The sequence below is a fragment of the Macrotis lagotis genome, chromosome 1 (genome assembly GCF_037893015.1).
Source record: "Macrotis lagotis isolate mMagLag1 chromosome 1, bilby.v1.9.chrom.fasta, whole genome shotgun sequence".
Taxonomy (NCBI): domain Eukaryota; kingdom Metazoa; phylum Chordata; class Mammalia; order Peramelemorphia; family Peramelidae; genus Macrotis; species Macrotis lagotis.
This window is the reverse complement of record NC_133658.1, coordinates 288,984,269-288,998,131: the sequence shown is the minus strand read 5'-3', so window position 1 is coordinate 288,998,131 and position 13,863 is coordinate 288,984,269. Positions and strand designations below refer to the sequence as shown.

The following is a 13,863-nucleotide window of genomic DNA, read 5'->3' as shown; positions in this document are numbered from 1 at the left end:
TGCATCGTCACTGATGGTTAGGAAACTCTCTGCTGTAAATATAACTCTGACAGTCACTTATATTTTTTAAGATTTATTTGGTTTTTGTCCTGAATCATTAAGCTTTTAAAAACAAATACTGTTATAATCTCAGGTCAATTTAAATATATTAATGATGCTAATTAATATTTGACCATAAATGTGATCTCCAGTATATCTCCAATATGATCTCCAGTTTTCATGAAGTTGGTTCCTCTTGATAAATCACCATAGATTAAAAAAATTATCATCAACTGACCAGCCTTTTGGGGATAAGGCACTCCATACTGGACTAGACCAGTCCTTGAAAAGCATACAAAAATCTATTACTAGAACCTGGCTGGATGACTTTTCCAGTTTGGAAGGTGCTACTAGAATTTCACTTTGTTGGCATAGCCTTTGTGAACCCACTGTCTGTCTCCACATCTTAATCCAGACTCTTCTCTGCCCGTGAAGTTCAAGACCTTAAAGATATATGGCCTTCCCTGACTATAACCCATATCTTTCTCCTCCTCTCTCCCCAGAATGTCCTACACCCTTCTAAGCTATTCAGATAATTTTGGTAATTGGGCAAAACAGCTGTTGAGAGAGATGAAACACACCCACTTACCAGGAACAGACTCCAAGGAGTACCTCACCCAACCCAACAACTGAAAGGATTCCAGGATGTTGCACATGGAAGCATGGAGTACTGTCCAAGGACCATTGGGGTTGCCAGCTCTGTTTTATCTTAAGATGGCATCTGAGGCCCCTTTGAATTGCTTCCTTAATGCTCCTTGAACCCAGGGCCACCACCCAACCCTAAGAAAACAGAGAACCCAGTACATAAAGATGAAATAGGTTGTCTCAATCCCCCCCCAACAATGGGATCAGGGTTCACTGCAGTAGAAGACAACCCCAATTGTTCTTAATGTCACACTGACCTTCTGCCTCTGAGACCTGGGAACCACAGCACTGGTGGACATAAATTGTACTGCTTGGTGATCCAGATCCAAGGGAGGAGGGTAGCCCTCTGGTAGAAAATTGTCTGTGGCCTCCTGGAAGAGAGGAAACCTGGATTCCTACAGGGCTTGAAATGGCCATTTTAGGCTGGAGGGAGGGGTTGACAACATCAGCAGCTGTTTCAATACATCTGCTGGATTCTCCCTGTTGAGGTTACCAGCAATTGAGGACATCTTTGGCTAAGGTTCAAAGACTGCATTTTTAAAAGCGAACACCCTAGAGCCAAGAGATGATCTGGAAATCATAAACTCCATGGTGGTGCATATGCACGCCAGGGAATGTGGGAAACTTTGGGGTGGAGAGATGGTGGCACCGTGAGGGGTGTGTACATGAAGCATATTCCACAAAGCGTTGCTTAAATACCCAAAGGATTACAGAGCTAGGAAAGGAGAATGGTTTGGGGCCAACTGAGCTTGCTTTTGATAAAAATTAAACACAATGACCATCTGATGGTACAGGATATAGCAACTCAGAAGATCTCTCCTAAAATAACAAAATACTATGGAATAGGTACAAAGTGCTAAAAGGAACATTTCCCGGGAAGGCAATTTAAAAATAGCTGAAGCCCCTTTCGATCCCAGCAGATAAAGGCGAGCAAGACTAACCCAAGAGAAGATGCAGAGAAGCCCCATTCATCTACTTACTTTGTTCACAGGTTTTTCAAGGGTTTTCACAGGCACATCGGCTGGTTTTCCTTTCTTGGATGGTGTTCTTTTGATTTTGGGTGAGTGAAATTTGTCCATCAGCTTCATGGTGAAGGAGGAGAGATGAGAGCGCTGAGAATCTGAAAACAACCCCAGGTAGATGCACTATGAGTGAGGAGGGAAATGACCCAGGTTATGCTTGTAAACAGATTCTGGATTTTCTAACAGAACCAATTTCTCAGACAAGAAAAAGGGGGGAAAATGAATCTAACAAATTTGTGTTGGGACATCATGGTCCCAGAAGTCTCCTCATAGGCTGGTTTCTTTGGATTGGGGAGATAAAAAAGAAGGTAAAGTGATTTGAGAAAAAGTTTCTAATAGATTACTGGTTTAGATCCTTATAACTTTAGAGACATCCAATGAACACATAAAGAAGGAAGAATATGCTTAACCAGGTTCCTAGAATGATGGAGCTGGAAAAGGTCCTTCCTTAGAGGTTATTTGGTCCAAGCTCCTTGTTTTGTTTTGTTTTGTTTTGCAAGGCAAATGGTGTTAAGTGGCTTGCCCAAGGCCACATAGCTAGGTAATTATTAAGCATCTGAGGCTGAATTTGAACTCAGGTACTCCTGACTCCAGGTCTGGTGCTCTATCCAATGTGCCACCTAGCCACCCCTAAAGCTCCTTGTTTTTTAGTTAAAGAAATTGAGACCTAGAGAGGGGAATGGGTCTCCTCCTAGTCATACAGGTAGGTAGATGGCAAAGCTCCAAAAAAAAAAAAAAAACCCATCCCTCCCTAGGTTTCTTGGTTCCCAGGACAGTACATGGTCCTCCCAGGTCAGAAATAAAAGATAAGGCAAGCAAGTTATTGCTGAAATTATACTGACCAGGAAAGTCTTATCAAATTCTGTATTACTGGTGCAAGATAACAGCTGAAATTGAGTGAAAACCTAAGTCAGAAGAAGGGAAGTCATTATAAAAGATAGCAGGAAGGAATTCTGTTACATTTTAGATTAGGAAGAATAACCTTTTCATTTTACTGCAACTTATAAAAATATCTAGATAAAATTTAAATAACCAATTTGCATAGTATGCCCAGGCAACATCCCCAAAGTTCAAGACCATCTCATTAAAGGTGATCCCTTAGAAAGGGAGATGATTCTAGATGATTTATCTAGAAATGTGCACTTGGCCCAAGGGTAAGGAGAAGGTAGACTGATCACCCCTTTAACAAGATGTAAAGTATAAACAAACTGCAGATACACCAAACCTCATACTGATCAGTTAGCTAGACACTACCCGCCTAGAGCAACTCAGTCTTACTGCCCTAGGAAAAAGGCTGGTTTCCTTCTGTCACAACTCTACCATTAAGTTATCCCTCATTAGAAAAGACCTCTGAAAGGAATGATTGGGGGTAGGAAGGCAAACATTTACCCTGGGGATTCTATCATAAAAGCATAGAATTTAAGGCTGAAAGGGTAATCACCTAATCCAAACCCTCACCTTAGAAATGTGAAAACTAACTGACGTCCAGAAAAATGATCATCCGGAAAAGTAGCAAAGCTGAGGTTAGGTCTACAATGAACAAAGTGAGATAATAAAGTTTGGAAGGGAGCAAGGGAAATCTCATGGTTTTGACTTGATGCTATTGAGGACATTTATAGGCAGGTCTGTTTTTTGCACCAAACTTGAGAAAGAAATTCCACCTCTTTATTGGTTGTCTACCTAAATTGAGTCCAACATCAACTAGGAAGGAGGTTTAAAGTTGGGTCAGTCAAGACTCAGGATTTTGCTTGTGGTTTAGGAGGGAGACAGGACTGAGGTCAGGTCAACATGAAAGAAAATATACAACTATTGAATTAGACTGAAATATAAATGCTAGTAGCCTTCACTCTGTCAGAACTTCACTATCACTGTTTTAGGGTCATCATTTGAAAGCAATATTATATCTATTATAAATCTTCCCTACCACAGAATTTAGTACTCTTTAACAAGCTTCATCATTAGCTTCAAATAATCAAGTGGTAAAAGGTTTTGGGGGCTTTTCTGTTTGTTTTAAATGGAAATTAAGGCCAGCATTAAATGGTACAAAATTAAAATTTGATAGTGTTGGTTTGCAAATTGTCTAACTAAATGGTGGGGATACAAAAAAAGGCAAAAGATAATCCCTGCTCTCAAGAGTTCACAATCTAATGGGAGAGATATTAATGCAAACAGCTATTAATAAATAATTTATAGAGGAGAGATATTAGAATTAAAAGAAATCAAGACAACAAAAGGCTTCTGAAAGAAGGTAGGACCTTAGCCAGAATTTGAAGGATGCCAAGAAGACCAGGAGGGAGGAATGAAGAAAAAGGGCATTCCATGTACATGGGCACAGTCAATGAAAATGTGTGGAGAAGGGAGATGGAATAAGAGCCAGGAGGCCAATTTCATTGGATCAAAGAATGAAAAGGGAGGAGATCTACTGAAAGATATGAGAGGTTCATGGTTGGAGGAGGCATGTTATAAAGGACTTTGAATACCAAATAGAAAATTTTATATTTGATCTTGTAGGTGAGAATACTTTACAGTGTTAAGTATTTTATTAACAGGTTTCTGCTGACCCTTATACCATTCCAATTATTTGTCATAAAATTTAAATTTTTGAAGGAAAATCCTGACTAGTGGTAGCAGGGCAGAACACCTGTGCAACTAGAACCCAGAATCACAGTTCAATTCATATTTCCATATCCTCTAAACAACTGTCCCGTTCTCTGATGCCTTTACCCACTCATATCACTGTTCAGTCCTGAGAAAATATCACAAACACAAATTCTGTAGAAATACATCAGAACTAGAAAAGATTTTAGAACACAGAATGTCAAAGGAATCTTAGAGATCAATTCAACTCATCCCCTATTTTAAAGATAAGGGAAGTGAGATATAGACAGGGAAGTGACTTTAGTCACATAGAGACTTAATGACTAAGCCAAGGCAAGAACCTGGGCTATGAGCTTGGGTCTCCTCAGCTCTTTCCATTTCTTACTGATGGCAAGTTATTGCTGAAATTATACTGACCAGGAAAGTCTTATCAAATTCTGTATTACTGGGCAGTTAGGTGGCACAATGGATAAAGTACTGACCCTGGAGTCAGGAGGACCAGAGTTCAAATATGGCCTCAGACACTTAATAATTAGCTATGTGACCTTGAGCAAGTCACTTAACCCCATTGCCCTGCAAAAACCAAAAATAAAATAAACCAAATTCTGTACCATTGCCTCCAATTTCTACTCCCTATCAATTTGATCTTTATTAGATGATAAACTACTTGAGGCCAGGAATGATGTCTTATTTTCTTCTCTGTATCTCTTGGCAGTGACCTGTAGATAGTAGTTACTTTTAAAATGTAATTTGAATGTCAAATCCAGCCTCAGACACTTAATAATTACCTATCTGTGTGGCCATGGCCAAGCCACTTAACCCCATTGCCTTGCAAAAAATACAAAAAAAAAATGTAATTTGAATGGATTCATATTTATATAGTATTATTTATAAAATATATATATAAAGTCTTTCCATTATTTCTGGATCTTTACTTATAGTATTCATATATAAATTGCATAATCAGGTTTACTTTTTATTTGTCCTACAAATTCAGAATTACTTCAAAATTCATCTTACTTCAAAAGTCTCTTGATATTTAAAAAAAGGAAAACAAAACACCATATTACTTACATATGACATTGACACCAAGGTTTAATCCTCATTTTTTTCCAAATAAAGCTTGAGACTTTTATGACATCATAGGTCATTTCTTTGGGTTTTTTTAAATTGTTTTTTGCAAGGCAATGGGATTAAGTGACTTGCCCAAGGTCACACAGCTAAGTAAATACTAAGTGCTTGAGGCCGGATTTGAACTGAGGTCCTCCTGACTCCAGGGTCAGTGCTACATCCTAGCTGTCCCAACACTATTCTTTACCAAAGGTCTTACTTCAAGGCTAGAAAAAAAGATAAAGATATATATGAATAAAAATATTTATAGTAGCTCTTTTTGTTGTGGCAAAGATTTGAAAACTGAGGGAATGCCCAGCAATTGGGGTACAAGTTATAGAATAGGAATATGAAGAAATACTATTGTACCATAAGAAATGAAGGTAGGGGCGGCTAGGTGGCAGTGGATAGAGCACTGGCCCTGGAGTCAGGAGTATCTAAATTCAATCCGGCCTCAGACATTACCTAATTAATAATTACCTAGCTGTGTGGCCTTGAACAAGCCACTTAACCCCATTGACTTGCAAAAAACTAAAAAATAATTAAAAGCCCTTAATGATCTGGCTCCAGCTTTTCTCTATAGACTGATTTCATATCATTCTAGCCTCACATACTCTAATGTTCTAGCCAAGTTGTACTACTTGCTATTCCTCTTAAATGACATTTCATTTCTTCCAGGGCAGCTTTTGCACAGGCTATTCCCCATACCTGGAATATTCTCTTCTTGTTCTCTTTAGGAGGACCTACCTTACTACAATGCAAAAAGAACTGGCTCTGGAATCAGAGGACTTGGAAATACCTGTATGACCTTGGGAAAAAAAATCACTCGACCTCTCTGGGTTTTAGTTTCCTCATCTGTAAAATAAGTAGTTTGGAACAGATGACTTTAAATTCTCTTCTTGCTCCATGCCTATATTTCTGTGATGTACATTTAGAAGATACCTTGTTGGAAGACAGCTTTAACTGCACCATTTTGCTGCTAAATCAAGGGCTTTATCAACAAACAATAAGCACAATGTGATCTTATATTCTCTCCATCTTCCAGTCAATTCTCTGATAAAGATGAGGTTTAATGTAGATCATCATCTGTGAAAGCCTGGCTGTTCCCTACTAATAACCTCACTAAGGATGAAGATGCCAATTATTCTCATAAAATTGTATAAGTGAGAAAGTAGGTATATAGGTCAGTTTTTGTTGTAATAAAGGGTATCATCAAAGAAATATGGAACTGGAAAAGAAGATGGGCTAGTAATGTGATGAGAGCCACCTAGTTAAATGATTGTTTATCTATATGCTCTACTGGTATATTTTTGTTAGGAACAAGGGAGAACTACTCCTTTCTCTCCAAATATATTGAGTGGCCCAAACCTATGAACAGAAATCTCCCCGAATGAGTCATCCAAGATAGGCAATCATGAGCTGTGATGTGCATTGCTGGAAGGAATATCTACCTTTTTGAATGTGTAAACTCATCTCAATATTTGAGCATAATATACAAAATGTGAAGAGTGCTTTACATACAGGTAAAGGAATTTATATCCTATATGGAGATAATAGAGAAACCTGAAAACCTTTAGAGCAGACTTATGCTATGGTCAAGCTTATGCCCTAGGACGGGTATTTTAGCGACTGGGGGACCTGTGGATTCCTTGTAGAATCAAGGAAACTGTTATGCATATTTGTTACAAGAGTTTTTCTTTTTTTCCACTGGAAGAGAGGTGGGGGGGGGGATAGAAAATAGATTTTTTTTTTGTTGACTGTTAAAAATGTTTTAAAGGCAGTATCAGAGTTAGGATTTGAACTCACTTCAAATCTATCCCTTGAAAGAGGAAACAGATGCTAGAGGATGTTATGGAATCAATAAAATGGAAACTGATTCAATGTGGGAATAGAGGAACAGGAAACAATAATGTATAGCTCTCAGGTCTATGACCTGGGTGACTATGAAAGATAGCCATAGTGGGGAAAATAATACATTCCACTTTGGACTCACTGAGTTCGAGAAGTCTCTATACACATAGGACTATTGGGAAATGTTCAGCTGAAATTAGTTATGAAAAGAGTTCAATGGAAAGATTATAATTGGATTTGATAATGATATGTATTTGATATTTAGATTGAGAATTATCTGCACAGAGATGATACCCAAACTAATGAGAGCAGATGAGATTATAAAGGAGAGACAGTGTTGATAGGGGTAAAAGATGGATAATGAACCAGTACAGGAGACTAAGATGAGTTTATAGCTAAGTGAACCAAGAGGACCAAGAATCTAACAAATTCCAACTTAAGATAAGGCATTAAGATGAGATTTTCACTGTAGAAATTCAGCAAGGTAAAAGTTTTTTGAGCAATCCCGGTAAAATTTTTAGCAAATCATATGCTTTCAAATAGGAAAGCTGCCTGACTATAACTCAGGTAATATGAACCATGAATAGCAAGCTGTGATAGGTAAGGGAGATACTGTACTTTGCTAAGAAATGAAAAAAAATGTGCTTCAGCTATCAAAGATGCTTATACTTGTTATGTTAGTGAGGGAATATGAATATTACAAAAGAAGTATATGGAACAATTACTACACAATGAAGGGGATTTACTTTGAAAAAAAGTTTAGATTGTTTTTTAACCCCCCCAAAAAGAACAAATTCCAAACTAAATGACCAACAATGGGCAGAAACTGCTTTAAGATTCTCAAGTGGGCAGAATCTTCATAAACACAACCAATTAAATGCAAAACAAGCTATAGGCCTATCCTATACTAATGAGGAAAAAATTCTCTCTTGGCTGTACAAACATCAGGATTCCTTGGGTTTTTCTGGAATCTAGCCAAAGTCAAACACCCTACAGCAGAGATTAGCCTATTAGCAAGATACAAGGTTAAAAGAATACCTGTTCTTGTCCTTATGGAACATAAGATCCTAATAAGAAAAGAGGTCACATAACAGCAACATGGGGTTGATGATCAATCTTAAAGGACTTGCTCATTTCATTAGTGCAATCATCAGGGACAATTTGGGGGTATCTGTGATGGAGAATGCCATCTGTATTCAGAGAAAGAATTGTGGAGTTTGAACAAAGACCAAAGACTATTATCTCTAATTTAAAAAAATTATCTTATGTAATTTTGCTATCTCTTACACTTTATTTTTTCCTTAAGGCTATGATTTCTCTCTCAACACATTCAATTTGGATTAATATATAGCATGAAAACAATGTAAAGACTATCAGACTGCCTTCTGACTTGGAGAGGTTAAGTGATTTGCCCACAGTCACACAACTAGAAAAACAGCTGAGACCCATAAAACCTAATAAATAATGAGTAGAATTTCATGAGACTTAGAGCTAAAAGGGACCTCAGAGAGCATCTGGCCATGACATCTAGAAAGGACTTCAAGGCTGTCTAGGCCAATCCCTTCATTTTACTAAAGGCGGGGGGGGGGGGGGGGGGGGGGGGGAGTTAGGTGATTCACTCAAGATCATGCAGGGAAGAAGGGGCTGAAAATGAGATTTTTTTTTTTTTTGGACATGCCCACTACAGGATTTTATTCCTTTTTTGTGTGGCTACAGGTTTGTTACAAGGTTTTGCTTTTTTTCGATGGGAGAAAAGTAGGGGGAAAAAGATAACTGTTCATTGAAGAAAACAAGTTTAAAAAAGGGAGCAGTAAGGGCAAGATTTGAACCCAGGTTCTCTGATTTCAAATTCATTACTTTTTTTACTTTGCATTAAGGAAACTGAGGTAAGTAACTTACTCAAGGTCACAGCAGTTTTAAGTTAATAGTCTCAAGATCTGAAACTTAGGGGCTTTGACACCATCTCTAGCTGAGACCCTCCTAAATTTATCATATATTTATCTGAGGTATAAAACCCTGCCTGATTGAGGGGAGGGGCAGCAGACAGTCTACCTGGACAAGGTAGCATGTAAGCCAAACTTTTGAAAATGTCAAACGGGGGAGAGGCAGGACATCCAAGACACAGGGGGAAAGCAAAGAGCTATGTTGTGGGAAAATAGAGTGGTTTGACCAGTGTTGGGTATTCAGAAAGGTTCTGTATGAAATTAGCCTGAAAAGCAAGAGGGGCACCAAAATGTAGAGGGCTTCAAAAGTCAGGCAAAGGTGAAGAGGATGAGAGGCACCTTTTGTAGAGTCTTCTGACTGAATGAAAGCCATTGCAATGGCAATTAAAGGTTTGCTTCATGATGTTATCTTGCTCTGGGGATAGGTATTCCAGATATCATGATCCCCATTTCATAGAAGAGGTCACTGACAGGACCAAAGGCAGGACTCATGAGGACCCTAAGTTCACCATTCTATGGCATACTGCCTTTTAAAAGATAAGCTTGTTTGGAGGGCCCATTGGTACTTCAGAAAAATGAAAAGAACCAAAATACCTTCAATGTATTTGGGAGCCTTCTCTTTGAAGGCTGAGTATTTAGGGAAGTAGGGATACACAAAATAGGACTTTGACAACCCATATCTTGCAGCTCCAAATTATGCTTGAACTCATAGCCTCCTCTAGATGAATTTTCTTCTGCTATTTCAGCTTGAATTTATTAATCCTGTGATGCTTTGATAATCATGGCTGTGGTCCCTACTTGAAGGTTGTTTTCAGGTTTTCATGAATTAAACCACTGGTCAACTTTAAGGCCTGGTACAAATGTCAGCTACTTCTACAGAGGTCACTGTTAACCTTGAGAAGATGGCTTCATTAGAGTGGTAGGTGTGGAAGCCAGAGTAGAAGGAGCTGAAGAGTGATTAGATGATGAGGAAGTAGAGGCAGGGCATGCACATGCACATCTCATTCTGGAGATTTAACAATGAAGACAGAGAAAGAGAATGTCAAGTGGAGACTGGTGCCAGCTCAGCCAGGCTTGTGAGATTGTTAAATTTTCATTGTGAGCATTTACTCCTCTGAAAACTGGCAAACAATACAAACCGGAGCTTGATTTATTGTTTTGTTGATTGTCTATACTTAAGAAAGTGATGAAGAAAATGCTAATAATGCAGAATAAATACAAAAGTGTGCTGTGGTTTTGGATAACCATTGCTACATATTTATCAGCACACTCTTGGTTAGGACAATAGTTGAACAGGGTAGAACAGTTAAGGAATGCCTTTTCAGGGATGAAGGGCAGGCAGAAGCCAGTAAAAAGGAGAATCTTGATGGTACCTTTAGTTATCTTTTAACAGTTCTCACATTCAAGTTATTTTTGATTGACATGATTTCCTGGAGGCCAAACAATAAGGTCATCAAGGGAGATGGTATGATCCAGAAGGATGTGAGCACTGTGAGAGGAGGACTGCTTCATTTTTGTTCTCTTATCCCAAGCATTTTATAGCCCATAGTCTATTTTTTTTTGGACTGTACCTATGATTTCACTAATAAGGAAAATTTCCTGGGAAAAAATTCCACTCTAATGTAGGCAATAGCTGCTCTGTAACTTAAGAGTCAATTGTCAGTCAATACATATTCATATTAAGCATCTATTACTCCACAAAGAAAGGTGAACAATAGTCCCTGAACTGGAGGGGCTCACAGTACATTAAGTCTTTGAGGGTTGGGGGAGGGGCAGAGAGATCTGTCTTGAGTCCTGTGGCTAGGACACCAGGCTGCCTTGGAACCCAGCTCTCTACCCATTGCTCTGCTCTGCCCTTCAAACAGGAGGCTCATAAGATGTTTTTGCACTCACACTCAATGCTTGCTCAGGAGTGCCTGCCCAGGGGGTAAGGGATGCTCCAGCTTCAAACATGGCTGTAAGAACCTTAAAGCCTGCTCTGGGCCCAGCTCTGAGTGACTGGCTATTTATTAATGTTTTTATGTGGCATTTTAGTGAATGAATGCTGGGGAAGGATTCTGGAATCAAGGAGAAAGTGAATAATTAAATTTTGGCTACTTTCCCAAAGTGAAACCCTCCTCTCCTGGTGGGTTTGTTATATTCCATTACATCTGCCTGATTATTTCTCTTCTAGCATGGTATGATTTAGAAGGTAAAGTAACACTTCAAATTTCTTCTCTGGACTCACTAGGTCCTTCAGATTACTGAATGCTTTTGTTCAAGTTGAAAAATGCTAATCTTGTGGCTGTTTGGTTCATCCTTCTTCTAAAAGAAAGGCTCCTCTGGAGGCTGGTTTTGGATGGCTTCCAGCTGTTGAGTCATAGTTCTATTGAGGACTACATAGCTGTCTCTCCCAAGTCGGCACGTGTCTAATTCAGACTTCACAGGAAAAGCCAGTAAGCTCTCAACTACAATGCAGGAGAACAGTCTTTTTAGCCTAGCCCTGGGTTCAAGGGCAGCATTTTATAATACACCCTTTTAGATAGCTATTCTCTCTACAAGAGAATATGGGGCTTGTCTAAACTGTATTTTTCATACATGTGAATTGTATTTTCATGCACGTGAAGAAGGTACTGTGCTATGTCATCCCCTTACTTTCTCCTCCATAGCCATCTGAGTCCAGTATGCAGATATGAATCAGGAAATTGGAGATGGCTCTGAAGGTGAGGCAATCAGGGTTAAGTGTCACATAGAGCTCAAGGTCACACAGAGCTAATATGTGTCTGAAATCACATTTGAACCCAGGCCTTCCTAGTAAGGACTCAGTAATTTCCTGCCCCCATGCAAAATACAAGCCCTCTAGAATAAAATACATAGGGTTATAAAAGTAAATAATTATAATGAAATTTATAAAAGTATTTTTTAAACTCAAATCTAGTGTTAAGAATTGCTAATCTAAAATGATTAATAAATACACTCATGATGTCAGGCTCTGACTCCAAAGGAAATATGCCAAGTCTTGGGTTCAGGCTTATTTGACCCATTCCGGATAGGAGTATGGGAAGGAAGCTGGAGCTGGCTCCCACTGTACTGAAGCACAGAGCTCCCTCTATCACAGGACAAAGCCCCAATCCACAGGGCCATGTAGATCCTCTGGACTGCCTAGATCCAATTCAAGGTCTTTTCCTATAAATGAATGTGCTGTTAGTGGTTTACTTATTATTAACAAACCTGGTGGGAAGGTCAATTTTGGGTGAGGTTTTCTGTAATGTGCCTTAAATCTCTCACAGGATGGCAGCAAATAGTAAAATTGAGAGCAAGTGGGGTGGCTAGGTGGAGCAGTGGATAGAGTACCTGCTCTGGAGTCAGGAGTACCCAAATCCGACCTCAGACACTTAATAATTACCTAGCTGTGTGGCCTTGGGCAAACCACTTAACCCCGATGCCTTGCAAAAACCTAAAAATAAAAAAAATTGAGAGCAATGGACTTGGAAGTCAAAAAACTTGTCTTGGCTTTGATAATTATTATATTGAGTGTGGCTAAGTGATGTTGTCAATTTCCTCATATGTAAAATGGGGACAATAATAATAATATTTGTTTTATTCTTTTTAATATTCTTGATAAACTCTAAGTTTTAAATGGAAACTATTTTTAATATAAAGCCAGAATTAACTAAATAAAACCTTATTACTACCATTAATAATAATAGCTTAACAGCTACAGAGTGTTCATGGTTGGCAAAGCACTTTGTTATTTAATTTGATCCTGACAACAATCCTATGAGGTAGGTGCTCTTAGTATGTTCATTTTACAGATGAGGAATTTGAGGCTCCAAAAGACTCAGTGACTTGCCCAAGGTTGTAGGCATGGCTAGAGTTTGAAACAGGACTCCAACCTGGACTCCCAGTCCAATGCTGTGCTGACTGACCAAGGCTGTGATAGGAATGTCAGCTGCTTAGTATAAGAAAGTCACTGTCAACAGTTGAAGGGATGATTTCTTTGGTGGTGGGTGTGGAAGCCAGATTTAGCAAGGACTGAAGAGCAAGTGGATGTTGAGGGGAGGTGAGATGCAGAAGCTGTTCCATGAAAGCTTAGCTTAAATTTGAAATTATTAAGGATCGCTTTCCCACCATCACCATCATCATCATGAACAAGAGTCTGTGCTAAATGCTTTACAAGCAATCTTATTTGACCTTCACAGCAATCCCGAGAGAGGCACTATTTATTATCCCCATTTTACAAATGAGGAAACTGAGGTTGGGTTTGAAAAAAAGTCTTTCCTAGCTCCAGTCCAGTGGTCAAAGTTGTGGCACCTAGTTGCTCCAACATACATTCATTCCTGCTCCACAGGAGAACAAGAAAAGATGAATTTTAAATGTACAGTAAAAGGACAATTAATCAAGTGCATGTAAATTCCACCAACTTTTCCAATGAGAGCATTTCTTCCCACAAAGTCAGAGTGAAACATATAGTCATTTTAGGAGAGTTCACCCACATATGGTGGGGGTCATGATAGTTAAAGTTCTTGTGAAATGAGAATACCAAAAAATGTGGTTATTTGATGCTGAGAATGACTCCTCAAACTTCACCTGGAAAATCCCCCATTAGTCACACTTTGAGTGTAAGAAGACATGATGGCAGGTCCTTTTCTCATCTGATCACCTCCATTGTATCC

General features: G+C 38.9%; 1 protein-coding gene across 13 annotated transcripts in view; it reads right to left on the bottom strand.

Moving 5' to 3' along the window:
- RAPGEF1 (Rap guanine nucleotide exchange factor 1) overlaps positions 1-13,863 on the bottom strand; it is a 195,932-nt gene that overhangs the window by 109,571 nt on the left and 72,498 nt on the right. For 8 of the 13 annotated variants that reach the window (XM_074210861.1, XM_074210871.1, XM_074210858.1 and 5 more), the window contains exons 2-3: positions 1,665-1,804; positions 942-1,055 (exon numbers count right to left, since the gene is read on the bottom strand). In XM_074210861.1, coding sequence (XP_074066962.1) covers positions 942-1,055; positions 1,665-1,804 — 254 coding nt within the window. Of the gene's footprint in view, positions 1-941; positions 1,056-1,664; positions 1,805-8,303; positions 8,796-13,863 lie in introns of those variants that run through there. The other 5 variants (XM_074210862.1, XM_074210864.1, XM_074210869.1 and 2 more) reach the window with 3 other exon arrangements.